Genomic DNA, 27101 nt, shown 5'->3' with positions numbered 1-27101 from the left:
TTTCAATATTGATGTATATTTTTTCAAATGTACTTTGCATATATAACAGTTTGCATTCTAAATATATGCATTCAGAAATGTTTGATTCCATTTAAAAAATTCTGAGTGACATTACTTGGTTTGAATTTGGCTGTGAGAATTGTGTGCTCCTGTGTAACTCCCTTGATTTCTGGATGCTTTCTGTTCTTGTCCATTGAAAGGGTGTCACCTCATGAGGGTGTAAATGAAGATTTGAAGATGCTCAAACATGTTGGTGGGCATCCATAATTTTTTTTAGCTAGATTTTAATTCTCTCTCTCTCTCTCTCTCTCTCTCTCTCCCCCTCTCGTAGTTAAATCCAATACAAATTAATATGACAAAGTGAGTAAATGATAGAGCATCTTTATTTCTAGAATAGCACACTATTTCCTAATCAACATTTCTCTTTTCTTGGGCATGTTCATCTTCAGACCAGCAGACTAGTAGTTTTAGTGAAAACCTATCAAACGTTTTTAAACTTGAGGAAAGCTATCATAGGAGTGATGTTATTTTTCTTTATTAAGAAGTATGCAGTATTCCTGAAGTAATAACTTGGGCATAAAATAAAAATTTGAGATTATTAAAAGCAATAAGCATCTACTAAGTTGCCAGCATTGTTTGCGAGTTTTTGTTGAATTTTGTTTCCAATTTGTGTTGGAGGTTAGAGGACTGGTGTTCAAGAGAGCATTTAACTTAATTTGCCATTTCATTAGTTGTTATACACTTAAAATATTGTCACTACAAATATAGTTTTAAATTTTAATTAGTTCTTTTGCTCTATTTCTAAAATGCAAATTAAAGATCGGTTAATCTTTTAAGCTGAATCATTTGTACGTTTTTGGAGAATGCTTAGTTCAAGATTGAATATAGGAAGTCAAGTATTTAGAAATTGAATAAATTACCCTCCAAGTTCTTAATAGCCCTAAAATCATTGTACCTTATTCTAATATATATTTTTAAAAAAAAACTGCTCTGAAACTCAAAGCTTTATCCTTATGACAGAAGTTTTGTAAGGAGTTTAACTTGACTGTCTTCTGTCATTGCTGCCAAGTACTCTTTCGAAATATACTTCCCATAAATACTTCCCTTTTTGGCTTTTAGGGGTTTTTCACCTGGGTTCACAGGCTTCCAAAGGGCCCAGGGATAGAATTCAGAGGTTCTTTGAACTTTATTTTCACTAATCTGAGTGAAATATAGCATTTCCTTCAATTACGAATGTAGGCAGCAAACCACAGTAGTATTAGCAATACCTGTGGATTTGTCACCAATCAAACACAGATATTTTCATATCACATTACATTACTGGTATTTCAAAATATTGTTTATACTTTCCACTACTTTGAAATCATGGTAGTTACATTAAAAGCTGTTAGATCTTATTTAATTTTGTTAGTTAAGAAGAATATTTTTAAAGAGAAAAACAAATACCGTATGCTAACACGTATATATGGAATCTAAAAAAAAAAAGTGGTCATGAAGAACCTAGGGGCAAGACGGGAATAAAGACACAGACCTACTAGGGAATGGACTTGAGGATATGGGGAGTGGGAAGGGTAAGCTGGGACAAAGTGAGAGAGTGGCATGGACATATATACACTACCAAATGTAAAATAGATAGCTAGTGGGAAGCAGCCGCACAGCACAGGGAGATCAGCTCGTGCTTTGTGACCACCTAGAGGGGTGGGAGGGAGAGAGATGGAAGAGGGAAGAGCTAAGGGGACATATGTATATGTATAACTGATTCACTTTGTTATAAAGCAGAAACTAACACACCATTGTAAAGCAATTATACTCCAATAAAGATGTTAAAAAAAGAATATTTTAAAAATATTTTGATAACTACTTGAGGATAATTGGTTTCCTTTGTTATGTATTTTATTCTGTACATTTAAAAACATTCTGAATAGGCTTTACCAGACTGCCAGAGGGCACAAAAAAGGGTTAAAAACTGATTGGGTTGCTGCAATAATTTCTGTGAGGATTTTATATGATTGGTGCATGACTGATCATTTAAATTGTTTTGTACAGTGGTTTTAAAAAGTGGGGTCCTCAAACCAGCAGCATCAGCATCATCTGGGAACTTGTTAGAAATGCATTCTTGGGTCCCACCTCATACCTTCTGAATCAGAACCAGGGAGAATCCCCTCCAGCCTGTGGTTTAACAAGTTCTCCAGGTGATTCTAATGCATGCCCAAGTTTGAGACCCAGAGGTTTAGTATTTACAGCGTCTTGTTGGTGTAGCCCTTAGATTATATCAGTAGAATATTAAAACAGCTCTCCAGTACCATACCATCAGGGCCAGCAAAGAAATTCTTAAATTTAGATTTTTAAATGATATGAACACGTTTCTCAGATAGTATTTTCTGTGGTGACTGTATGGTTGCATTGGTTTCATATGTTACTTGATAAATTATTTAAGGTGAAGGACACTTTTTCTTTCTATTCAAGTAGATTTTAAAAGGATCATGTTCATAATTTTTCTCTCTCTTAAATTCCCAAAGATAATTTCCTTTCAGCTTATTTTCTAATAATACTAGATATTGTAAATTGTTAAATACTATTTTAAAAGATGTATTGTAAGTGGGAAATAATACACTCTATCTGATACTTCAGGGCTGTTTTGTTCTAAACATCCAAGTACAAATAGCCTCACATAAAGCTTGTTACAATTGTAGTTTTCTTTGTGAATACATCATAAAGGTTCAATAAAAAAGTTACCCTTGTTACATAGATTATAATAAATTACTGTATTATGCTACCTTTCATATTAACTTATAATGGATGTTTTCAAGCACACACAAAATAGAACACTGAACCCCAAAATACCTGTCAGCCAGCGTCAAGGTGCATTCAACTTTCTGCATTCTTGATTTCATCTATCCTCTCCTCCATGACTTTTTCTAGACTTGCTTTTTAGATTGACATAGTCTTTAAATCATATTATGTCCTTGGAAAAACATTAATGTTTAGCTTAAATTTCATAAACTACCTTAGATCTCATTCTAATGAGAGAGTAATAGCTAACATAATTTACTGCAAAAAATGGAACTGTTACAGAGAAAATTTGAAATGTCTTTTGAAGATGTTTCTTGGAAGGAAAACATCAAATGTAGTTGGTTTTTTTTTTTCCTTATTAATAGTCAAGCTTAATAGTGTTAAGCAAAATTTTACACTCTTTGGGTTAGGGACTGGGATGTCATAATCCTTTTTTGGTGTTCTTTGTGAATTTATATAGAAATGAGAAGATTTGTTTCCTCTTACTTGTATCTTTCCTGAGTAGTTTGGTGGGTTCATTTTTGTACTTCGTGGAACTGGAGATGGCCTATGGTGATAGGTAAAGAAACTAGTTCTAACAGTAAAGAAACTAGTTCTAACAGTGTACAAAATTGTGTTGGAAAATGGGAGCCGTTAAAAAAACAGTATATAATTAAGCAATTGGTTTTGAATTGTTTGATGTACATAATTTTTTTTTTTTGCGGTACGCGGGCCTCTCACTGTTGTGGCCTCTCCCGTTGCGGAGCACAGGCTCCGGACGCGCAGGCTCAGCGACCATGGCTCACGGGCCCAGCCGCTCCGCGGCATGTGGGATCTTCCCAGACTGGGGCACAAACCCGCGTCCCCTGCATCGGCAGGCGGACTCTCAACCACTGCGCCACCAGGGAATATATACATGTGTGCATGATCTTTTAAAAGCCCTAACAGGTGTGGGAATGAAAATTTAAGTCCTGAGTTGTGACTTTTGCAGGGAATAAAATGAGGGAGGGAAAATCAGTTTCTTAAATTTATCTCAGTGTTAACCCCTTGGTTGTTTATTACCTCCTAATAGCACTCTGCTGGGAAACTTCCTTTTTGGGGATTCGTTAATGTACATTATAGCTTATGCAAGATTCTGAATAGCTCTAGTGTACTGAAGTCTATGGAATTTGGTTTAACCTATTGTATGACCATTCAATTTTCTTGTGTAGGGAACAGTCTTTTAAAGACCAGCTTGGGAAATGCTGCCTTATGGGAGTATGGTTCTTTTGCCATTGACTATAATTTATTCGGAGGCCTGTTTCATATTTATATGGAAAAAAGCAGGAGTCAGCAAACAGTGGCCCCATGGAACAAATCCAGCCACACCCATGTGTTTACATATTGTTTAAACTTGCTTTCATGTTACAGGGAGAATTAATGAGATTGAGACTACATATATGGCCCACAAAGCTGAAAATACTTACTATCCTCGTCTTTTACAGAAAAAGTTTGCCAAATAAGTCAGTGATTAACCTATGTCTTTTTTAAGAATTAACTTCAAATATGGCAAAAGGTTAAAATGTTTGAAAGCTGGATGGTGGTTACACAATATTTTTTTATTGAAATATATTTCTCTTTTCTATAGGATTGAAATATTTTATTAAAACATGATTTAATGAATAGCACATAACTTTTAAAAGAACATTTGAAATTTGTTGCCATTGTTGCAGATATTACCCCCATATAACCAAAGAGACAGATGAGTTCATGTCAATTGTTTATTCTCATTGGTAGAAATAATATAAGAAGTATAAGAATATAGGACATAAATGGCCTTTTTCCCCTACAGGTGAGGCAGATGTTGAACTGCTTATTTTTCACACTTTGAAAGAGCCATTCATTGTTATGACCTGGGTGGTCTTTCCTTACTTCCAGAGCACAGGTCGGTCCAGTTTTTGAAGATGGTGTCACCAGTTTGTACTACTGCTGTGAAGACTATAGCTTTTTCAACCTCCTTTATGCTTGAGGGATTTTTGTCCCCAGGGGACTTATTGAAGGTGTGTTAATATTTGATGTGTAGACTAAATTTCATTGTATTTTCAGGTATTTCTTGTGGTCGCATTCATATACCAGTTTTAGGAAGGCTTGGGACCTTTGAAACTCAGCTTCTACGAAGAGCTCCTTTTAGAGCCTTTACAGAAACACCAGCATACTTTGCTTCAAAAGATGGGATGAGTAAAGATGGCTCTGGAGATGGAAATAAGGTATTTTATCTTTATTGGCATCTATACACATATTTGAGTTCCCTCATTTAAACAATTAAATATAATACTACTACTCTGTATTTCATTGGTTTGTATGTTTTCTGTAGGAAATGTGAAATATATAAAATGATCTGAAGAATTTTACATATTTAAAAAAAAATAAATTTATTTACTTATTTATTTTTTGGCTGCATTGCGTCTTTGTTGCTGCGCGTGGGCTTTCTCTGGTTGCAGCAAGTGGGGGCTACTTTTGTTTGCGGTGCGTGAGCTTCTCACTGCGGTGGCTTCTCTTGTTGCGGAGCACAGGCACTAGTTGTACGGGCTTCAGTAGTTGTGGCTTGTGGGCTCAGTAGTTGGGCTCTAGAGTGCATCCGAACTTGTGGCACACGGGCTTAGTTGCTCCACAGCACGTGGGATCTTCCTGGACCAGGGATTGAACCCGTATCCCCTGCGTTGGCAGGCGGATTCTAACCACTGTGCCACCAAGGAAGTCCCTACATATTTTTATTTTGTGTTATTAGTCTGAGCCATAAAATAGTTTGATAAGCATTGCACTTAGTAAGCAGTAGCTAAAATTTCTAACACCCCAAAGCAGTAAAGAAGCTTCATTAAGGCGTAGAGAACGGACATGTGGACACAGGCAGGGAAGAGGAGGGAGGGACGAATTGGGAGATTAGGATTGACGTATATACACTACTATGCATAAAATAGATAGCTAGTGGGAACATTCTGTAAAGCACAGGAAGCTCAGCTCAGTGTTCTGTGACCACCTAGATGGGTGAGATGGAGGAGGGTGGGAGGGAGGTCCAAGAGGGAGGGGGTATATGTATATATATAACTGATTCATTTCATTGTACAGCAGAAACTAACACAACATTCTAAAGGAATTATACTCCAATAAAAAAAATAATCTATGTAGTCAGTCTCATGGTTGGTTGGATTGGGAATAACCATCATTTTCTGCTTCCACACAGTTCTTACAACTCATGATAGTATAAACCTTACTTCATCCTCTACCTCAAAATCTTAGATATCTGTATGACTTAATGTTAGGCTACTCTGTAGCTAGCAAGTAGATGATTGGTGATTGTATTAGGTCAGTGAGTTATCATTTTTTTTTATTATGTGAATTTGACAACACTTGAATTATTAATATATGTGAGACAAAATGCTAGGTGCTTTCATATCCACACTTAATCCTAACAATGACCCTCTAAAGTAGGTGAAATTATCCCCATTTTAGAGATGATAAAAGTTAGATTCAAGAAAGTTGAGTCACTACTTGCCAAGATAATAACTCCTGATTCAATTTCATTGAAATGTAGTTTTTTACCTATAGTAACTTTTTTTAATTTACTAGTGCTTATTGATTTTTTTCCCGTAGTGTTTATTGATTGTCATTGCAGAAAAGCTAATTATACATGCTGGCACATACCATGTAAAGAAGGAGTGCAGTAAATATATGTGTTTACTAGAACTGATTTTATTGTTTTTACACCAGTGACAATAGAGATATAAATTATACTAATAATTCCATTCTAAAAATTGTAAACATTATAAGATTACAAACAATATTGTTTATACTTAAGTTACATGGTGGTTGCCTGAAAGTAATAATTGACTCTTCCTTTTTTTTTTTTCTTCCACAACATTAGAAATCAGCAAGTGAGGGAAGCAGTAAGAAGTCAGGCTCTGGGAATTCTGGGAAAGGTGGAAACCAGCTTCGCTGTCCTAAATGTGGAGACTTGTGCACACACGTAGAGACCTTTGTGTGTAAGTATTCTTCTATTGTTCTTCTTTTTCCCTGCCTTTTCTGTAAGTCGTTACTTGCATTATATACATTGTATAAACATATACATTACAAATACATACATTATATAAACTAGAATTATTTTCTTCCTGAACTTACGTTAGTCTTTTACGTTCACCGGATACTAAAAATCTCCTGGACTAGTAATGCTTTGCACTGTGGTATAAGGTAATTTAAGAAAACTCTTTGCTGCTTTTTTTTTTTTCTCTCTTTTTTTTTTTTGCCGTACATGGGCCTCTCACTGTTGTGGCCTCTCCCGCTCTGGGCACGCAGGCTCAGTGGCCATGGCTCACGGGCCCAGCCGCTCTGCGGCATGTGGGATCCTCCTGGACCGGGGCACGAACGCATGTCCCCTGCATCGGCAGGCAGACTCTCAACCACTGCGCCACCAGGGAAGCCCTCTTTGCTTCTTTATTTTGCTTACATGTGTTTATTTTAAATTTGGATTTTGTGGCTTTTCATGTATGTAACCATTAAGCTGTAGAAGAAGCAAGGCTTATTTATTCTGTATTTGTTCTTCAGATACCTATTAAGCATCTCATATAGCTGGAGATTGTCAGTTATTCAAATATTAAGGTATTTTCCCTTTCTGAGTACTTACCAGAGGTGCTAAGTCCTCAGTTCTAGGAAGTGTCTGATAATTATTAGTGATTCAGACACTAAGAAAAGGAAGACATCAATAGTCCTATTTTTTTTTTTTTTTTTTTTTGCGGTACGCGGGCCTCTCACTGCTGCGGCCTCTCCCGTTGCGGAGCACAGGCTCCAGAGGCGCAGGCTCAGCGGCCATGGCTCACGGGCCCAGCCGCTCGGCGGCACGTGGGATCCTCCCGGACCGGGGCACGAACCCGTGTCCCCTGCATCGGCAGGCGGACTCCCAACCACTGCGCCACCAGGGAAGCCCCAATAGTCCTATTTTTGCTGTTAGTGTCAGTAACTATTTCTGAAATGCAGAGATGCTACTGCTGATATTTTATTTAATGAATCAGATAAATCATTTCCTACATGATTAGAGTTGATGGTAATGACTCAAGAGTAAATTACTTTGCACTACCATGGTACCTGCTATACTATCCAATTGTGAAAAGATTGACGGTCAGGCTTGGCAGAAGTTTCAGTTTCTGATGATTAACTAGAGAGGATTCTCTATATTCTAACTCAAATATTGAGACTTCAGTTACATTTTCACATCTATCATTAATATTAATTGGCCACTATATGAAAATGTATTACATGTAGCATATCTTTACAATTTTGGAAAGACCTTTAAAGTGGTACCATTCTATATGAGGTTCTCTTTGTGGCTTTGCCTAGTAAGAGATCAAAGAGAAGAATCAGTATGAATGAAAATTAATTTGGATTGCAACATAAAATGAAAGTGGTAGAATTGGATGATATAACTTCTAAATAACATTTACTTTTAACACATTGGTGTCATATAGTAAAATTCCAAAATGTCTGAGGATTGCTCAGTTCATACTGGCAGTGTCATATTACATGTTTTAATCAAGAAAATTTCCATTTTTTTCCCCAAAGAAAGATTTCAACCTTTATAGACCTATAATTCTACTCTAAAAATGATTTCCTAGAATAGAAAAGGAAAGAAACTAACATTTAATAAATGTCAGTATGTATAATTTTATTCTCACAATCTTATTTTTGCCAAAACAGGGAATATCCTCATTTTTATAAATGAAGTAGCTAAAATTAAGTTTAAGTAATTCATCCAAGGTTATAGAGCAGTGAAGATATCTTATTCAGAAATTCCTTTCCTATTCAGAAGTTCCTGTCCTTTGTACCAACTGGAATTCTTTAGGGATAAACTAGCTCCTCTTGAGATTAAATTTTTCTTTTTATACAGTGTTTTCATAACTTTCCAGGTTGTATTAATCACTGAAGGTGATTGTTAACGTACAGATTCCCACCTTCCCTAGAGATTATCTAGATAAAAAACACTATACTTTAGTGTTATCTAATCAACTCAAGGCTGTTTCCTTTGGGAATTATAATTAGGGAGGGAGATGTGGGAGTAGAGAATATGGAAGAAAAGAGTAAAACAAGAGTACATTCTTACAAAGCATCTGTTGAGTCAGACACTGCTAGGCCCAGGAAATACACAGATGAGCATGATACTGTCCCTTTCCTCTGGAGCTGTACTGCATAGAAGAAAGAATCCCCAACAGTGAGGCCCTCTTCCTTGGTTTTGCTGGCCCATAATAAAAGTCTCTCCAGAATGTATCCCTTTTGAATGCTGAGGATCTTCTGTGTCTACTCACTGAAAATTGGATCATCCTGGTTCTAAAGAATGTTGTTTGAACGTGGGTTATTCATTTTGTTTGAATCTGCATTTATTAGTTATTAGTTCATAAACATCTTTTTATGTGCTTTTTGTTTGTTTTTGTTTTTATTCTTTTATGTGCTTCTTAGTCACTTGTAATTCTTTTGTGAATGGCCTGTTTAAGTGTCTACTTTTTTTTGTCCTTTTAAATTATTTTTAATTACCCGAGGAATACATATGTATATCTCCCTTTGTAAAAAAAAAAGTAGAGCATTATAGATAATGCTAAAGATATATTTCTGTAATATGTCTTCATTGAACACATAACTTTTAAAAAGCATAAATGGTTTCATATTGTTCATGTTTCTGCAAATTGTTTTTTTTTCCCAACTCAGCAGTGTTTTGAGAACTTTGTGTGTTAATACATACAAGTTCTTTCTTTTAAATTTTAATTTTTTATTGAGCTATTATTATTCACATACCATACAGTTCACCCTTTTAAAGTATACATTTCAGGAATTTTTAGTATATCCATGAAGTTGTACAGTCATCACCAGTATCTAATTCCTGAATATTTATATCACCCCCAAAAGAAACCCCATAACCCTTAGCAGTCACTTTCCACCTCTTCCCCTCCCAGCCTTGGCAACCATTAACCTACTTGTGGTCTCTATGGATATGTCTATTCTGGATATTTCATATAAATAGGATTATACATTATGTGACTTTTTATATCTGGCTTTTTTTACTTAGCATGTTTTCACGGTTGATCAGTGTTGTATTATGTATCAGTACTTCATTGCTTTTTATGGCTGAATAGTATTTCCATTGTTTATCCATTCATCAGTTGATGGACATTTGCGAGTTGTTTCTGCTTGTTGGACATTATGAATGAATAATGCTACTGTGAACATTTGTTTACAAGTTTTTGTGTGTACTTATGTTTTTACTTCTCTTGGGTATATGCTTAGGAATGGAATTGCTGGGTGAAATGTTAACTTTGTTTAGCTTTTTAAGGAACTGCTACAGAGGTGGTAGTTTTACAACCATTTTACAACCCCACTAACAATGTGTAAGGGTTCTAATTTCTCTACATCCTCTTCAACATTTATGTCTTTTTTTTTTTTTTTAATATAGTTTTTTTTTTTTTTTTTTGCGGTACGCGGGCCTCTCACCGTTGTGGCCTCTCCCATTGCAGAGCACAGGCTCCGGATGCGCAGGCTCAGTGGCCACGGCTCACGGGCCCAGCCGCTCCACAGCATGTGGGATCTTCCCGGACCGGGGCACGAACCCGTGTCCCCTGCATCGGCAGGCGGACTCTCAACCACTGTGCCACCAGGGAAGCCCTATGTCTTTTTTTATTATAGCCATCATAGGGATGGGAAGTGGTATCTCATCATGGTTGTGATCTACATTTCCCTAATGACTAAAGATGTTAAGCATCTTTTCATGTGCTTATTGACCATTTGTATATCTTCTTTGGAGAAAAGACTAAATTTTTTGTCCATTTTTAAGTTGGGTTATCTTTTTATTGTTGAGCTATAAGAGGTCTTTATGTATTTTGAATACTAGACCCTTATCTAGATACGTGATGTGCAAATATTTTTTCTCATTCTATGGGTATTCCTTTCCTTTTAAATGCTGTATAGCAGGAGTCAGCAAACTTTTACTATAAAGGCCAAATATTAAGTATTTTAGACTTTATGAGCCATATGGTCTCTGTTGTGACTTTTCTTCTTTGCTGTTATAGTGCAGAAGCAACCATAGACAATGTAAAACAGTGAGGATGGCTATGTTCCAATAAAATTTTGTATATGGACACTGAAATTTGAATTTCATATAACTTTCATTGTCATTTTTTTAATGTAGAAACTGTTCTTAGCCCATTGATCTTGCTGTACATATTTCATCTCACAAGTATATTTGTAGTGATTTTTATGTTTTCTTATAGTGGTATTACTCTTGCTTGACTGACTGTAGAAATAAAATGCCATTTTTATAGATACCATTATGAATGTATAGAAAATCATCAGAAATTGAAATAATATCTAAGATTCTTGATTATAATGATATATATTTTTTAGTTTTTTCTTACCCATTTAAAAAATAACTTGTCAAACATGAATAGCATCCCTACTTTTATTTAAGGTAGAGCTTTTAGTTGTTTTTTGTTTGTTTGTTTCTGTTTTTTGGTCTTTATTTCTTTTTTATTTTAACTTAAGAGAAAATTGAGATATAATTTCTTTACAGAAAAGGAAAGAAAGTGCATGGATTCTAAATGTACAGTTTGATGGATTTACATATCAAATATTCCCACACCCCAGAAGGCTCCCTCTTGTTCTTTCCTAGTCACTAACCTCTCTTTCCCCAAGGCAACTACTACCTTGACCTCCATCGCTAGAGATTGGTTTTGCCTGTTCTTATATTTCATTTAAACAGAGTCATAGTGCATGTTTTGCTTTTGGGTAGAGCCTTTAGTTTTTATTTTTCTGTATATAATACTTTCTGAAGGCTTACTGTAATTACATTTCTCATAGGTTAAGAATAAACTTTCCTGCAGTGGTTTGGAGATTTTATGTTTGACCCTGAAACTTTTTCAAAATCATGAAGAACTTTCATTTAAGCAAATATCCTGAAAAAGGTTTTACTAAGGTAGTCTTTCTTCTGTCGTGGGTATATTATACAAGCATGTTTACTGGAATCAGTATTCTGTTTATAAAGGAATATAGGATACCTGTAGTAATCATTTAAAGGAAGGAGGTTTATTTATCCTCTGATGATTTAACAAAATCAGATTTTGCCCCTTGTTTTTAGGAGTAAAAAATATGCATTACAATGCTTGTTTATTTGTTTGTTTTTCTGAAATAGCATTTTGAAAAATAAAATCGAATCCTTGAACTTGGGTATATGTTGAACATGTTTCAGTGTAAAACTGTATTGCAAGTATTCAGGTAGAATTTAAGCAACCCTTCAAACAGTAAGCAGAGAGGAATGTTATTTGTCAGTGTTTCTCTTTCCCTTTCACCTAGTATCTTCAGAGAAATACTTTGTTCTTGTGTTCTCAGGCCAGATTTTTCTGTCACACAGCCTGAACTAGATTAGCGGCTTCTCTGCCCTTTAATCCTTCCCCTGTTTACTGGTGCCTTATCCTAAACTAAAGCCACTGTCTTTCCCACTGATGGGAGATGGTGATAACGTGTTTGGGCTTGTGTTAATCAGAGGTACTTGGTATAGCTTGATCTTTTTTTTTAGGGAAGCACTTACTAGGTGATTGATAAATGGAATACACAAATGACCCCTAATCTAGTTTAAAATTTGTGGCTAGAATTTATCCAGAATGTATTTTTGTTTGGCCTTGTGTTTAAGAACAGACACGTAAGAATTAAATTGGCTGAATTAATAGTTAAATTTATTTTTTAAATGCAGAATTGTCTATTTTTTAAAAATTTAGATTATTTTGTGAAGATTGAGGTGTGCTTGCCAGTGCAGTTTTTCTTGTAATGTATGGATAGGTAGTTATAATATTCCCAAAGGACAGAGATTCCCATGGTTTTAAAAATTCTTTTTACCTGTCTATTTAGGTTACACAAAAGTAACATAAAAATGTATACCTAGACCTACCAACATGTAACTAATTCCTGTGTACCTTTTGCTCTGTATCTGTTAATAGTCTGTATGGGATTCTCTACCATGCGAGCGGGGGCTACTCTTCGTTGCGGTGTGCAGGCTTCTCATCGCGGTGGCTTCTCTTGTTGCGGAGCATGGGCTGTAGGTGCGCGGCCTTCAGTAGTTGTGGTGTGTGGGCTCAGTAGTTGTGGCTTGCAGGCTTTAGAGTGCAGGCTCAGTAGTTGTGGCACACAGGCTTAATTGCTCCGCGGCATGTGGAATCTTCCCGGACCAGGGATCGAACATGTGTTTCCTACATTGGCAGGTGGATTCTTAACCACTACACCACCAGGGAAGTCCCTGACTCCCCGCTTTGACTGCCGAGGGCCCGGGTTCAATCCTTGGTTGGGGAACTAAGATCTTGCAAGCAGTGTGGTGCGGCCAAAAAAAAAAACTTTAGCGAATGGAGAAGTCGAAATCATTTCAACTGATCTTTTCTCTAGATGCAGTCTATCACAAAATGAAAGAACCTAGTTAAAATGAACAAAGTGTAGTTTACTGAACTCATCTTTATCATCTATTTTAGGTATAAACTAGGCTGTTTGTTGTGGCTAGTGGAGTGAACTACAAGCATTTTTGTCCAGTATGTAGGTTTCAATTTCAATGAGTCTTTAAGGTTAAACACTATTTGAATTATTTTTCTCTGTCCTTTTACAGCATCCACCCGCTTTGTGAAGTGTGAAAAATGTCATCATTTTTTTGTTGTGCTATCAGAAGCAGACTCAAAGAAAAGCATAATTAAAGAACCTGAATCAGCAGCAGAAGCTGTAAAATTGGCATTCCAACAGAAACCACCTCCTCCCCCCAAAAAGGTATAGGTCTTAGTTCAGTCTTATAAGCACTTTATCTTGAAAACATTTCATTGCTCCCCTCCCTCCAGTTTATATTGAATCTTAATACTAGTATCTAAACAAGTGTTATAAGTTCTTAATATGGACTATACCTGGCTAAATTGTTACTGATATTTGATACTTGAAATTCAGGTATGGAATCCATTGCTGTTTTCCCATGTCATGATTACTGTATTCGTAGCAATGAAATATAGTTGATGATTATTAAAGTAGTGTTAATGCTGAGTTAATCTAAAATGATATCCTTAAAATAGAGCAGCTGGGGATTTATTTTTGTTAGTTTGGGCCCCTAAATAACACCAGCCTGCAATTTTTCCCCCTTAAGTTAATCTACTTTATGGTAAAACAGCCTCGGGCTAACAGTGGAAGCAAGTAATTTTTTCCTGACCAATGTGCCAGGGCTCTCCTGTATAGCACTGTGACTTTTGTGGTGTGGGCTCTTCCTAGGAGTCTCAGATGGATTGTGATTTGGCCATGTGAAACACAGCAGAGTGTACCACCAGCTTCATTGGGTACTTGGCGTACACTTTCTGAGAAGGAGGAGCCCTGCTCTGGGCTGTGTGCCCTCTGTTCTGGCCATATCTCAGATGTTTGCACACTTACATCATTTGTCACCCTCTGCTTCGGTTTAGCTTTCTTCTACTTTTTAGGTACCAGTGCATTTGTCTCTGCAAGTGTGCTATGGCAGGTTTAATAAATCATGGGTATAATTTTTGAGGAATGATGATTTTTAAAAACCGTAATAAAATACATATGGTCAACGACTATAGAATTTGTCATGTAAAAATAAATGAAGTAATGGAAAATATAGCTGTTAAGCTTTATGTTCCCCTCTAATTTGTGTAGACTTCAAACATCTGAGTCAAAGTTCTAGAGAATAAAGTTCTAGAAAATAACTATTTTCAGGAGTTAGTGAATATTAACAGTTAATTTCTGTTTCTAAAAGCTGAAATAATTTATCCCAGGTGCTAAGCTCTTGGCAGTATCCAAGTTTCATCTAGAGCTTTAGTTTCTACCAAGAATAAGGCTTTTAGATTGCCATTTAGATAAAAGCATAGCTTTAAAGTTAATATCTAAGAAGAAGCTAAATGTTTATGAGCATTAAAACACATTGATACTGGTGGTATAATGGTCTTTGATTATATAATGCCTATTTTGAAAAGGTTAGTTTTATAATATGTTGTCTTTGTGAAGAATATTATTCATATTATTGAGAGACGTGTAAAAAGGATTTTTAAAAATGATTTACATTAATGATGATAGCTTTAGACCCATGGTGGCAAGTGTAGGTATTCTAATTGACTTTAATATTAACTTTCAAAAATTAGGATCAGTGACATTGTTTATAGAATAGAAACTGGCATAGCACTAGAAGAGTACAGGGATACTTTGTTAAGCTAGAGAACAAAAGAATTGTGTTTTGTTCCTTTTAAGTTTGGGGCCTCTGAATCATTGCTACATAATGTGTAATGCCCCTTGCAATTTGTTTTGTTTTGTTTATAAACCTAAAGGGAGCAAACATTCATTCGTTTGTTTATTTATTTATTTATGGCTGTGTTGGGTCCTCGTTGCTGCGCGTGGTGGGCTTTCTCTAGCTGTGGCGAGCGGGGGCTACTCTTCACTGCGGTGCAGGGGCTTCTCATTTATGGTGGCTTCTCTTGTTGCGGAGCATGAGCTCTAGGTGCACGGGCTTCAGTAGTTGCAGTGCGCGGGCTCAGTAGTTGCGGAACACAGGCTCTAGGGCGCGCGGGCTTCAGTAGTTGTGGTGCACGGGCTTAGTTGCTCCGCGGCATGTGGAATCTTCCTGGACCAGGCATTGAACCCATGTCCCCTGTATTGGTAGGCAGATTCTTAACTATTGCACCACCAGGGAAGTCGTGGCATTTTGTTTTGGATGAGAATATTTGTTCAAATTTAAAACTGTAAGTAAATGTGCTCAATATAGGACTTCCCCGTTGGTCCAGTGGTTAAGACTCCATGCTTCCACTGCAGGGGGCACAGGTTCAATCCCTGGTAGGGGAAGTTCCGCGTGCTGCACGGTACAGCCAAAAAAAAAAAAAAAAGTGTGCTCAGTATGTAACTTTAATGTGCATATTTTGTGATAGCTCATAGTAAGTTGTTCATATCTAATCATTTTTCAGATTTATAACTACCTCGACAAGTATGTTGTTGGCCAGTCATTTGCTAAGAAGGTGCTTTCAGTTGCTGTATACAATCATTATAAGAGAATATATAATAATATCCCAGCTAATGTGAGACAGCAAGCAGAAGTTGAGAAGCAGACATCATTAACTCCTAGAGGTTAGTGTTTTGATAATTGACCAAAATAGAGATTACTGTGCTTTAGAGGTAATCCTTATTTGGAACTCTTTGCTTTTGTCTTAAAATACTTTTAGTACACTACAGCATTTTTCAAAATACAGATCACTTCCCATTAGTGGTTCATGAAATCATTTCAGTACATTGCCAACAGCATTTAAAAAAGAGTTAATAAGTGTGAGTAGAAAATACCAGAGTATGTTAACAACTTAAGCGTTATTTCTTAAAACTTTTGTTTTCAGTTATATGTACATGGGTTCTGGTATGCAGATTGAGACATCATTTTTGAATTGTAGACTTGACTACAACTATTTCCCCATGACTGGATCATTGCAGTGCTCTCTGTGTGACTCTTGAGTTCTTCTCTTTTGGGTTCAGGATACAGAATTTCATTTGCCTAAGTCAGAGATATATGGAGATGATAAAGCTTACAGAACATTTTCAGCACTCTTTCCTTTTAGTCCCCAGCTACAGAGTGCAAGGTTCAGGGCAAATTTGTAAGTGATTCAAAGTATAATTCCTATTAATGGTAGATTCTAACGTACCAATATACTGTGTAATGTCAGCTTACTGTGGACAATATTGTGTGTGATATTAATAGAATGATTTTATTTAAAAAACTATGAATAGAGTACAGTGTAAATATTTTAAGGTCTTTTGTGTGTGTGTGGTTTTTTTTTGGCCAGGGAGCTGTAATTTCTGATTTGTCCTACAGTGTATCATTTTACATTCTTTTAGTTATCATTTTATAATTTTAGGGAGTTCTGCTAAATACTTTCAGTATTAAATTACTTTTAGTAGCTACTAAATATATGACTGATTGGCTTAATGAAGACAGTTGTTCACTGGTTGAGCTTACTGCAAAATAGTCATGTAGTAGGATCAGTTACTTTTTTAGAAAGTATAAATCATAGTAACTATTGAAAGACTTGGAACCTTCATTTTTATAAGGTCCAAATCGCGTTGTTTAGTCATGGAGCAAAATGATTTTTTCTGATTCCTTCAGTCAACAAATTAATAGTTAAGCTCTTCTAGGTGCTGGAAAAGCAAATGGTTACATGGTATTTATAGTATGAGGGATTTAAACTCTTATTAAAGACCTAAATTATTACTACTCTTTTCTTAAAATAGATAGCAGCTTTGTATTTGACAAATGTGAATATTAGCAACTGGACAGCCATCATTAAGCATCTTTGGGGTTTTTTTTAATGTAGAAAGTAGGTAGCATATAAATTCTTTGATAATGTGAAAAGCTGAAAGGACGTTAAAGAACATATTCTTTAAATATATTTGGAAGAGGGCAAGAAGTGGAATACTCCTTGTTTGTTCCCCTAAATTAAACAAATATATAATATTTTCACATTGCCATTTTCATCCTCTTTCTTAGAGTTAGAAATAAGAAGACGGGAGGATGAGTACAGATTTACAAGTAAGTGACCTCTCTTCAGGTCCTCCTCTGTAATCATTCTTCCTTTTGAGATTTACCTCAGTGAAGTTTGTCAGCAGTAGTAATGGTAGACATGTATTTGCTTGTGTATTACTAAGAAAGATATTGTATATTATCTAAGCCTGTTTGTTATACGTGGTATATATAACTTTGGAACAGTTTCATAGCTAATTTGTGTAGTTTGTAGATGTTGGGTTATTTTAGATATTTGATTTTATCTTTTCTGTTGTGATATTTCTTAAAGCATAATGTAGAGAAATAAAAAGTACTATATGCAGTTTTTCTCTAGATCTGCATATTAACAGAAGTTGTATTTTTAAAAATCTGTAGCTTGAATATTATATCCTTTTTTAAAAAAACCATACAATTAAGAGTTGGTCTGCCTGTAAGTGACAAATTTTAGGGGAGGCAGATTATCTTCCAGCTACTCTTTGCCAGAAACCACACTGTTTATTTTTTGGTGTTTATGAAACTTAGTGTAGATTCGCTAATTATACATAAGCACCAACTCACTGTTGCAAGCCCTAGACTGCCCCTATAAGCATCAGATGGTCTGATGGAGGGTGTGGAAGGACCTGATAAACCAAAGGTAGTGGCCATTCTGATGTCTTGAACCCATTCTTTGGAGGTGGATATAGCTACCATACAGAGGGAGAAGGTTCCAAAGTTATAAGAAGATTCATGTTGTCACAAAAAACAAAAAACAATAGATAAGCCAGTATGAACATTTTTCACTTAAAAGTTTGATAATTTTACATTTGCCTTTGAACCAAACAGTGTTATACATCTACTATTTGAAGTGTACTATATATTCAGGATGAGCTATGAGAACATAACTAGTTTACCAACTCTGGCATGAGATTTATTAAATGTAATAAAATATGCTGTCAATATATATTCATAAATTTGGGCAGGTGGCTGATGAAGCTACTATGAATTATTAAAGAAAAGTCTATAGTGAGTATATTGATAAAATATATATGTAGTGATTTTTTAAAAATGTATGTAGTGGGGCTTCCCTGGTGGCGCAGTGGTTGAGAGTCCGCCTGCCAATGCAGGGGACACGGGTTCGTGCCCCAGTCCGGGAGGATCCCACATGCCGCGGAGCGGCTAGGCCCGTGTGCCATGGCCGCTGAGCCTGCGCGTCCGGAGCCTGTGCTCCGCAACGGGAGAGGCCACAACAGTGAGAGGCCCGCATACCGCAAAAAAAAAAAAAAAAAAAATTCTTGGATGTTCCTTTGGAAATCACATATTAGAGACCAACATATGTCTTTTTAACATGTTAAGATTGATGCTTTTTTCCTCCATCATTGGAACATAAAGTTTTTCTGAAGTTAAGCACGAAATGAAATAGTTGGCTTGCATATAAGGGCTGTGTGTTATACAAATACTTAAACACAAGAAAACGGTAGTACTAATAGTAAATTCTTCCAAAGCACATATAAAACTATCTGCCAGGCACTGTTTTAAGTGTTTTACATGTATATACTCATTAATCTTCCCCAAACCTATGAGACAGAAACTATTATTTTCACTACCATTTTACGTATAAGAAAATTGAAGCACAGAAATTTTAAGTAGTTTGCCTAGGGCCATATAGCTGATGAGCTGCACACAACTAACTATTCTAGCCTGCTTGCTCATAGTCCTTATTATAGAGAGCTGCCTATGTAATGAGAGATAATGCAAGAACAGAGACTTAACTGAAAGAACAGGAGAGTTATCTCAAGTTTACCGTGGAGCATATTTTCATAAATGGAATGACAAACATCATTTGTTCTGTACTATTTAAATTATTCCTTTTTTAAAAATACTTAAATCATAGAGTAAGTTAAATACATGTGTCATATGATTTCACTGTAGTCAGTATGCTTCTTGTGATTTTGTTCAAATTACCTAAATCATCTTTTCCCCATTGGGCAGACCTACTTTTCAGCCAAGCACCTTCTTATATTGTCACAATTCCTAACTAGATTTTGCTGAAATTAAAAAAAAAACTTTTCTTTTTTTTTTTGTTTAGTAGGGACAACTATCTAACTGAACTAATATAGACTGCATTTTTTTTGCCTGATGTGAATTGTACTGAGACATAGCATTGTGATTTATTCGCTGATCATTAACTGTCAAATGGAGCACAATTTAATTAAATTCAAATGTTTATTTAATGCCTATTATTTTTGATGACTAGAATAACCCTTTACCAAAGGGTGTGACCCAAAGATAGTTTGAAAGTGACAGCCAGATAGAATAGTACTATAATAATATGTCTGCTGAACATCTGTCTGTTGGTTGTTTTTTTTTTTTTTTTTTTTTTTGGCGGTACGCGGGCCCCTCACTGCTGTGGCCTCTCCCATTGCGGAGCACAGGCTCCGGACGCGCAGGCTCAGCGGCCATGGCTCACGGGCCCAGCCGCTCCGTGGCACGTGGGATCTTTCCGGACCACTGCACCACCAGGGAAGCCCTGTCTGTTGGTTTGATTAAAATAATAAAGCATTTGAGAGTCCGCCTGCCGATGCAGGGGACATGGGTTCGTGCCCTGGTCCGGGAAGATCCCACGTGCCACGGAGCGGCTGGGCCCGTGAGCCATGGCCGCTGAGCCTGCGCGTCCGGAGCCTGTGCTCCGCAATGGGAGAGGCCACAGCAGTGAGGGGCCCGCGTACCACACACACACACACAAAATAATAATAAAGCATTGGAAAATACTGATATTCTTAGAAACAACCTAAAAATAAATCCAGAAAATATAAACAAGTATGATATGAGCACAGATACCTTAAATGCTGAGAGCCAGGAGCAATATGGATAGTTAAAAATCTGGCTAATTGAAAAGAGTATTGGGATTCTTTCCTTCAGCCAAGAGAGAGTGAGAATAAGATTTTTTTTTTAAGGGATCCAGCTGATAAACTGTTAGTTTGCCAACAATATGATTCCCATATAGTTAAGATTATGTCTCTAATAAAGGAACTGCAGTGATCCAGTTGAGATCCTGTAAAATCAGGAATTCAGATAGGGCCAAGGATAATGAATCTTACCATAGTTGGTTTCTCTGATAGACTCACAGGATCATTTTTAAATGTGGAAGAGACTGTTTAAAGGTCATATGTCTCAGTATTTTCACTAAGGAAGCAGGCCCAGTAAAGCTAAGTGACTTGCCATGCTCCTACAATAGAACCGAGACTAGAACCCAAGTTTCCTATTTCTCAGTTTAATGTTTTTCCCTTTCTCCACAGCCCTGCTTATTTTCATTTGTACTGAAAAAATAATATACCTTTATCTTTCAAAGTGCCTCCAAATCAATTGTGTTTTGTTTTTGTTTTTTTTTTTATTGGCTGTGTTGGGTCTTTGTTGCTGCACGTGGGCTTTCTATAGTTGAGGCAAGCGGGAGCTACTCTTCGTTGTGGTGTGTGGCCTCCTCATTGTGATGACTTCTCTTGTTGCGGAGCATGGGCTCTAGGCACGCAGGCTTCAGTAGTTGTGGCATGTGGGCTCAGTAGTTGTGGCTCGCGGGCTCTGGAACACAAGCTTAGTAGTTGTGGCTCATGGGCTCCATGGCATGTGGGATCTTCCCAGACCAGGGCTCGAACCCATGTCCCCTGCACTGGCAGGCGGATCCTTAACCACTGCGCCACCAGGGAAGCCCTTGTGTTTTGTTCTTAAACACAGGCATAGAAACACAAAGTGTACATATGACTTGCTCAAGATCATATAGCTATTTAGAGGCAAATAAAGGACCAAAGCTAAAGCTTTCTGACTCCTAGCACTGTTCTCCTATTACACTGCCTTCTTTTCAGTAAAAGTATATTCTTCATACAAGTTTATGTAAATAAGGAAGGTAAAAATAATCCATTTCCTTTGCTTAAGGTTCCCTGAAAAATCATTGTGTATTGTACATTTGTCATTAGATAATTTGAGGCTTTCTTCCTTTATAGGTAAGGCAAAATGTCAGAATATTTAAATTTTTTCTAAATAGGTGATTGGTTTTAGATGTAGGGTTTTATTGGGCATTTTTTCAGGTAAAATCAAATGAAGCTCTAATAATTCCTTTGGCATTTTTTCAGAGTTGCTTCAGATTGCTGGAATTAGTCCACATGGTAATGCTTTAGGAGCATCAATGCAGCAACAAGTAAACCAACAAATACCTCAGGAAAAACGAGGAGGTGAAGTATTGGATTCTTCCCATGATGACATAAAACTTGAAAAGAGTAATATTTTGCTGCTTGGACCAACTGGGTCAGGTAAATAACTTACTGAAAAATCACTACTCATTTTAAAAAAAATAGAATATAAATGATTCTGTAACCTGTGTCTTATGACTGGGGGATTCTCACTCTTAAGAGGAACATCTAAGGCCAATCTTATGGTAGTTATAAAGGGCTTAGAACTGAATTTGAGGTGTTGGTATTGCCCTTTAGGCCAGTCCCTAATATCTTAACAGGAATAATGAAAATAGTGTACCATTATATCTGAGTAATAGTAGAGAAAAGATGTAACACTAATTTTTCTTATTATACATTCTTCACATTTAATTTGTTTTGCATTTTTGTAGAGAAATTGTATGACAACATATTTTTAGTAAATTTTTAGTTACTGTTTCTATTTGTAGGTAAAACTCTTCTGGCACAAACCCTAGCTAAATGCCTTGATGTCCCTTTTGCTATCTGTGACTGTACGACTTTGACTCAGGCTGGATATGTAGGTGAAGATATTGAATCTGTGATTGCCAAACTGCTCCAAGATGCCAATTATAATGTAGAAAAAGCACAACAAGGTATGTTTCAGTGTAGTTTGTCCCCAGATATAGTCTGTTGGGGAAGCAGTCTAATAGCAAGAGAATATAATTTTTATTTTGAGTCAAGGAGTAAAATTCTATAATTATATAAAAGTAGCTATGTTAAACATTTTCTAGCATACCAAGGGCCAAAAAGTTTGCTTTGCCTTAATGTTATAATATGGCTACTAGGGTGAAAACAGGCTAAATTACTATTCCATTAGATCCTTAATACTATCATTGTTTTTCCTGTTCTGACTTTCCTCTATACTCGTAATGCTGGGATGGGGTAAGGGAGGGGATGAGGACAAGTGCAGGAGAGTGCAAGATGTATATAGAAACAAATTAGGCTATTGACTTAGGGGATGTCATAGATGCTGCATTTCTCTTTTCCCTATCTATCATCTGTCCTTGTTTACACGAAGAGCTTGACAGCTTCCTGTCCAAATTCCTTTAAGACAAGAATATGGATGGGAAAAAAATAAGCTAAAATTTTGCTAATACCAGCCCTGTATCCACCTTCTGCTTTCACACTATACCTCTATCTCAGCTTCTTAGAATAAAGAACCTGAAAACATTAGTGGGGTAGATAACTATTGTCATAGAGAATTGGTTATCATACCCAAGTGATATTCTATAGAATAAATTATAAAACCTTTGCACAAAATGATGAGTGGGAAAGCTAGCAGTGTATTTTTATAGTATTAAGCCATTGTATATGTTAAGTGTTAAAGATTAAATAACCTTGCTCTCTAGCTACCTAGTCGTTTAAAGCTGAGTTATTTTGTGTATATCTTTTTCATATTATAAATAGAATCCTCCTTAAATTATAGGAATTGTCTTTCTGGATGAAGTAGATAAGATTGGCAGTGTGCCAGGCATTCATCAGTTACGGGATGTAGGTGGAGAAGGCGTTCAGCAAGTAAGCAGTTGAATATTTTGTTCAAGTCCACTAAAAGGAAGGGAATACATCAACCTCCCAAATATTGTACGTTTGGTTTCACATTCAATTAGATTCTGTTTTGTTTATTTCTCCCACTCCAAACTCCATATACCATTTAGTTCAGGTCCTAAGAGAAAGCTGTTGGCGATTTTAAATACCAAATTACCTCTGTTAGGAAATTAAAAATACTTTAAAGAAATAAATGAAATTTAATTTTTGTTGGTTTTATTACACAAAGGCCCAGTTAAACATTTCTAGAGGACTCTTGAAGAAAGTTCTGGTTGTAACTAGACATAAATGAACTATATACATGTATCTTATTCTTTTCACTTAATTAGAAGATAAAATAGAGTTTTATGCCTTATAGAGTCATACTTAAAGTCATAATAATCTATTGGGCAACTTGACCTTTTACTGGTAACTAATTATGACATAAATTACAGGGTAAGGAAAATTGCTTTTGTTTTTTTGACCAAGACATAGACAGGTACGGTCACACTTATAAAATGTGCTGGATGATGTTTTTTATAAAGGCATCTCAATATATAGGTATTCTCAAAGTTTAACACTAGGAGTAGAATAGAATTTTAATTTGCATGAAAGACGAATCTTCAAAGATTTTCAAATTTTGAATGTTCCCACCATGGTTGGATAACATCTTAGAGAGCCATAATTCTATCTTTATGTCAGAACTATGTCTTTACCATCAAAAACAACCTCTTGAGTTGACTGTTTCCTGAATGCATCAGGAGTCCTATACCTATTCCAAATAAATTTATGAATAATTAATGTGATAGTATATTAGATTTTCATGTTAGTTATAGAAATGTGGGAGTTTTCTTCAGTTATGCTCATTGACCATAACCACATATTATTTTCCCCATTGAATCCCATTACCTAAAGTATAATAAATAATACGCTTATATGATGATGCCATAAATCATTTATTCTTTATTTAGGGCTTATTAAAACTACTAGAAGGCACAATAGTCAATGTTCCAGAAAAGAATTCCCGTAAGCTACGTGGAGAAACGGTACAAGTTGATACAACAAACATCCTGTTTGTTGCATCTGGTGCTTTCAATGGTTTGGACAGAATCATCAGCAGGAGAAAAAATGAAAAGGTAAGTTTTTCTGAGTGATTACTAGGAGAGAAAGCATTTGAAGTTAGAGGATGGACCCTCAGTTTCTAATCTCATATCTGCTGGCTGCCAGTTGTGGATTTTTACGAGTTAGGTTTTCTTAGAGTATACCAGAAATATATGCCTAGTTATTTTTAAAATGTCATAGTAGTAGTTTGGAAGATTTCTAAATATCATCTATATATGGGCATTTTTAAAGTATAACTTGATGATTTCAATTTTATATTTCATCTAAGGAGTTTTTTATTATTTGAGGGTAGCTGCTGTATCAATAAAAATTCTACTCATTTCTCTTGCCCAATTCACTGGAGCCCAATAAAGAGCTTGTCTCCATTGCTCCTGCCCATAGAGTCTTCATAGATCACTGCTGACATGCACAAATGGAGGAAAGCAGTTTGGAGGTTGGGGGAAGGGTTGTGATCCCACCTAGTTTTATAGATGTTTCTTAAACATTCTTATAAGCCTTGATTTTAACTGGTACTTATTTTTTCATATCCTCAAAGTTCATGCCCAGTACCTGTTTATTGATTGATTACGATAAAATGTAATGTCAGCATAGTGGCAAGAAGCCCGAAAACATGCCCGTTTTCCATGCTTTTGTGTTTTACATAGTAGCCACAAATGATACCTTTTATATAATACATTCTACGTAAATGAATATATCATAGATCACCTCTTTGCTGTATTGTTTGCTTTAAGTCTCCTTGGCCTTGCATGTTTAGTAGTTTACTTTAGCTTTTAGTTTAGTAGTAGTAGCTACTAATGTAGTAGTTTAGTAGTAGTAAAAAAAAAAAAATAACGCTGCTAATAAATGGTTGCCTGTGTTAATTCTTTTGCATAGCCTAGATGAGAAACCTCTTGTACAGATACTAACTGAGCCAGGTAGTGCTGTTATTCCTCAATAAGGTTAGATTTTTATTTTTCATATTAGTTAATTTATGTTTTTCTTGCTTTTGAAATTCTGTATAAATTAGCCTAACAAATTAGAAAGATGAAATTATTTCTTTGTGTGTGCGCCCAAACATGCATGCGTTTGAGAGAGACAGATGGGGGAGGGTGGGGAAGAGAGAGAGAGAACTTTATATTCAAAATTCTGTAACCAAAGCCAAGGACCATGTTCTTATATTTATTTATAATTCATACTTCCAAAAAGAATTTGAAGCTAGAACCATTTAGAAAAGAACAATTAAAAGTATTATTAGTAAAGAGATCAGAAACATGTAAAAGGAAGGTTTAGGTCATTTCAACTTAGTGGAAATTAAGTCACTCTGTTTAGCTTTGAACTTCTTAATGAAAAGTAGGGAGAAATCGTGAGCTAGTTTTTATTGCCTGAAAGAGGAAGGGTATGATGTCTTCATGAGAGACAAAGATTAAAAAAGAGTTTTTCACTTAGATTTTTTTTTTTTAATTTATTTTGGCTGTGCCGGGTCTTAGTTGCAGCATGCAGGATCTTCGTTGTGGCATGTTTAGTTGCGGCATGCAGGATCTTTAGTTGCAGCATGCGAACTCTTAGTTGTGGCATGCATGTGGGATCTAGTTCCCCAACCAGGGATTGAACCCGGGCCCCCTCCATTGGGAGCGTGGAGTCTTACCCACTGGACCACCAGGGAAGTCCCTGTCACATAGATTTTTAGGAAAAGAAGACAGAGACATAAGAGAGTCTGCAACAGTGATTTTATAGAGGATTAAACACATCCATTTGGCTACTGTTTTTACCAAACCTCATTGAAAGCCAGGAGTACAATATAAATAATATACCTCTACCTCTACCTCTTTCCTAACCATATGAAACTGCTTGCAGTCTTAAGTTTTATTCCTATTGCCTTTGCTCATGTCCTCCCCACCTCAGTCCAGTTGGCAAATATGTGTTCATTTTTTTTTAACACAATAAACATTTATTTCTTGCTCAAACAAATCCAGAAGTGTATTGGGTGGTAATATGTGTTCATTCTTTAAGACTCAGTCTGTCAAATGATTAGGCAATTCCTCTGTGAAGACTTTCTTGGTCACCTCCTACCCTCTGTCCCCAGTATTTCCTCTTTTCTTTCTTTCCACTGCTGTAGTTTCCTGTACAGTTGTCCTTCATTGCACCTATGATGCTTTAATATCTTCATGTGTTCTCACTGTAAATAAGTCCCTTTAGGTTAGGATAAGGGCTGTCTTCAGGTTTGTATCCTCAGTGTTTTATAATAATGCTTAATGCTTAATAAATGTATATCCATATATATAATAAATATGAGTATATATATTTATTACTATATATGCTTATATTGTATGTATAATAAATGTTTAATATATGTTTAAATTATTGAATGAAAGGTATTTTGCTTTCTGATACACTAACTGTCCACATACACAGCTTAGAGTATCAGGAATGGATTTTTTTTTTAATGAATTAATTAATTTATTTATGGCTGTGTTGGGTCTTCGTCTCTGCGCAAGGGCTTTCTCTAGCTGCGGCAAGCGGAGGCCACTCTTCATTGCGGTGCGCGGGCCTCTCACTATCGCGGCCTCTCTTGTTGCGGAGCACAGGCTCCAGACGCGCAGGCTCAGTAGTTGTGGCTCACGGGCCTAGTTGCTCCGCGGCATGTGGGATCTTCCCAGACCAGGGCTCGAACCCGTGTCCCCTGCATTGGCAGGCGGACTCTCAACCACTGCGCCACCAGGGAAGCCCAGGAATGGATTTTTAACTTAGCTGTTTTCTCATATATCATGTACTTGTTCTTTTGACAAAAGTTGTATGACATATCAAAATTAAACTGCGGACAGTTGCCTGGAGTATAGTTCTTTTATATTGACTAAAGCAAGATCCATACACCTTAGATGAACAACTTTTTGCAGCAAAGTTACCATTTTTGTTTG

General features: G+C 36.2%; 1 protein-coding gene across 2 annotated transcripts in view; it reads left to right on the top strand.

Annotated features, from left to right (window-relative positions):
• CLPX (caseinolytic mitochondrial matrix peptidase chaperone subunit X) overlaps positions 1 to 27101 on the top strand; it is a 37313-nt gene that overhangs the window by 2481 nt on the left and 7731 nt on the right. Inside the window, exons 2-10 of one of the 2 annotated variants that reach the window (XM_027123328.1) lie at positions 4858 to 5018; positions 6674 to 6791; positions 13427 to 13581; positions 15762 to 15921; positions 17327 to 17368; positions 21445 to 21621; positions 21990 to 22154; positions 22988 to 23076; positions 24057 to 24221. In XM_027123328.1, the coding sequence (XP_026979129.1) occupies positions 4858 to 5018; positions 6674 to 6791; positions 13427 to 13581; positions 15762 to 15921; positions 17327 to 17368; positions 21445 to 21621; positions 21990 to 22154; positions 22988 to 23076; positions 24057 to 24221 (1232 nt within the window). The remainder of the gene's footprint in view (positions 1 to 4857; positions 5019 to 6673; positions 6792 to 13426; positions 13582 to 15761; positions 15922 to 17326; positions 17369 to 21444; positions 21622 to 21989; positions 22155 to 22987; positions 23077 to 24056; positions 24222 to 27101) is intronic. The other variant, XM_027123329.1, reaches the window with a different exon arrangement.

This window comes from Aethalodelphis obliquidens, unplaced genomic scaffold (genome assembly GCF_003676395.1).
Source record: "Aethalodelphis obliquidens isolate GAN/ISIS:26980383/991018 unplaced genomic scaffold, ASM367639v1 scaffold26, whole genome shotgun sequence".
NCBI classification, from domain to species: Eukaryota; Metazoa; Chordata; class Mammalia; order Artiodactyla; family Delphinidae; genus Aethalodelphis; species Aethalodelphis obliquidens.
Note: the sequence above shows the minus strand (reverse complement) of the source record. Positions and strands in the feature narration are given on the sequence as shown.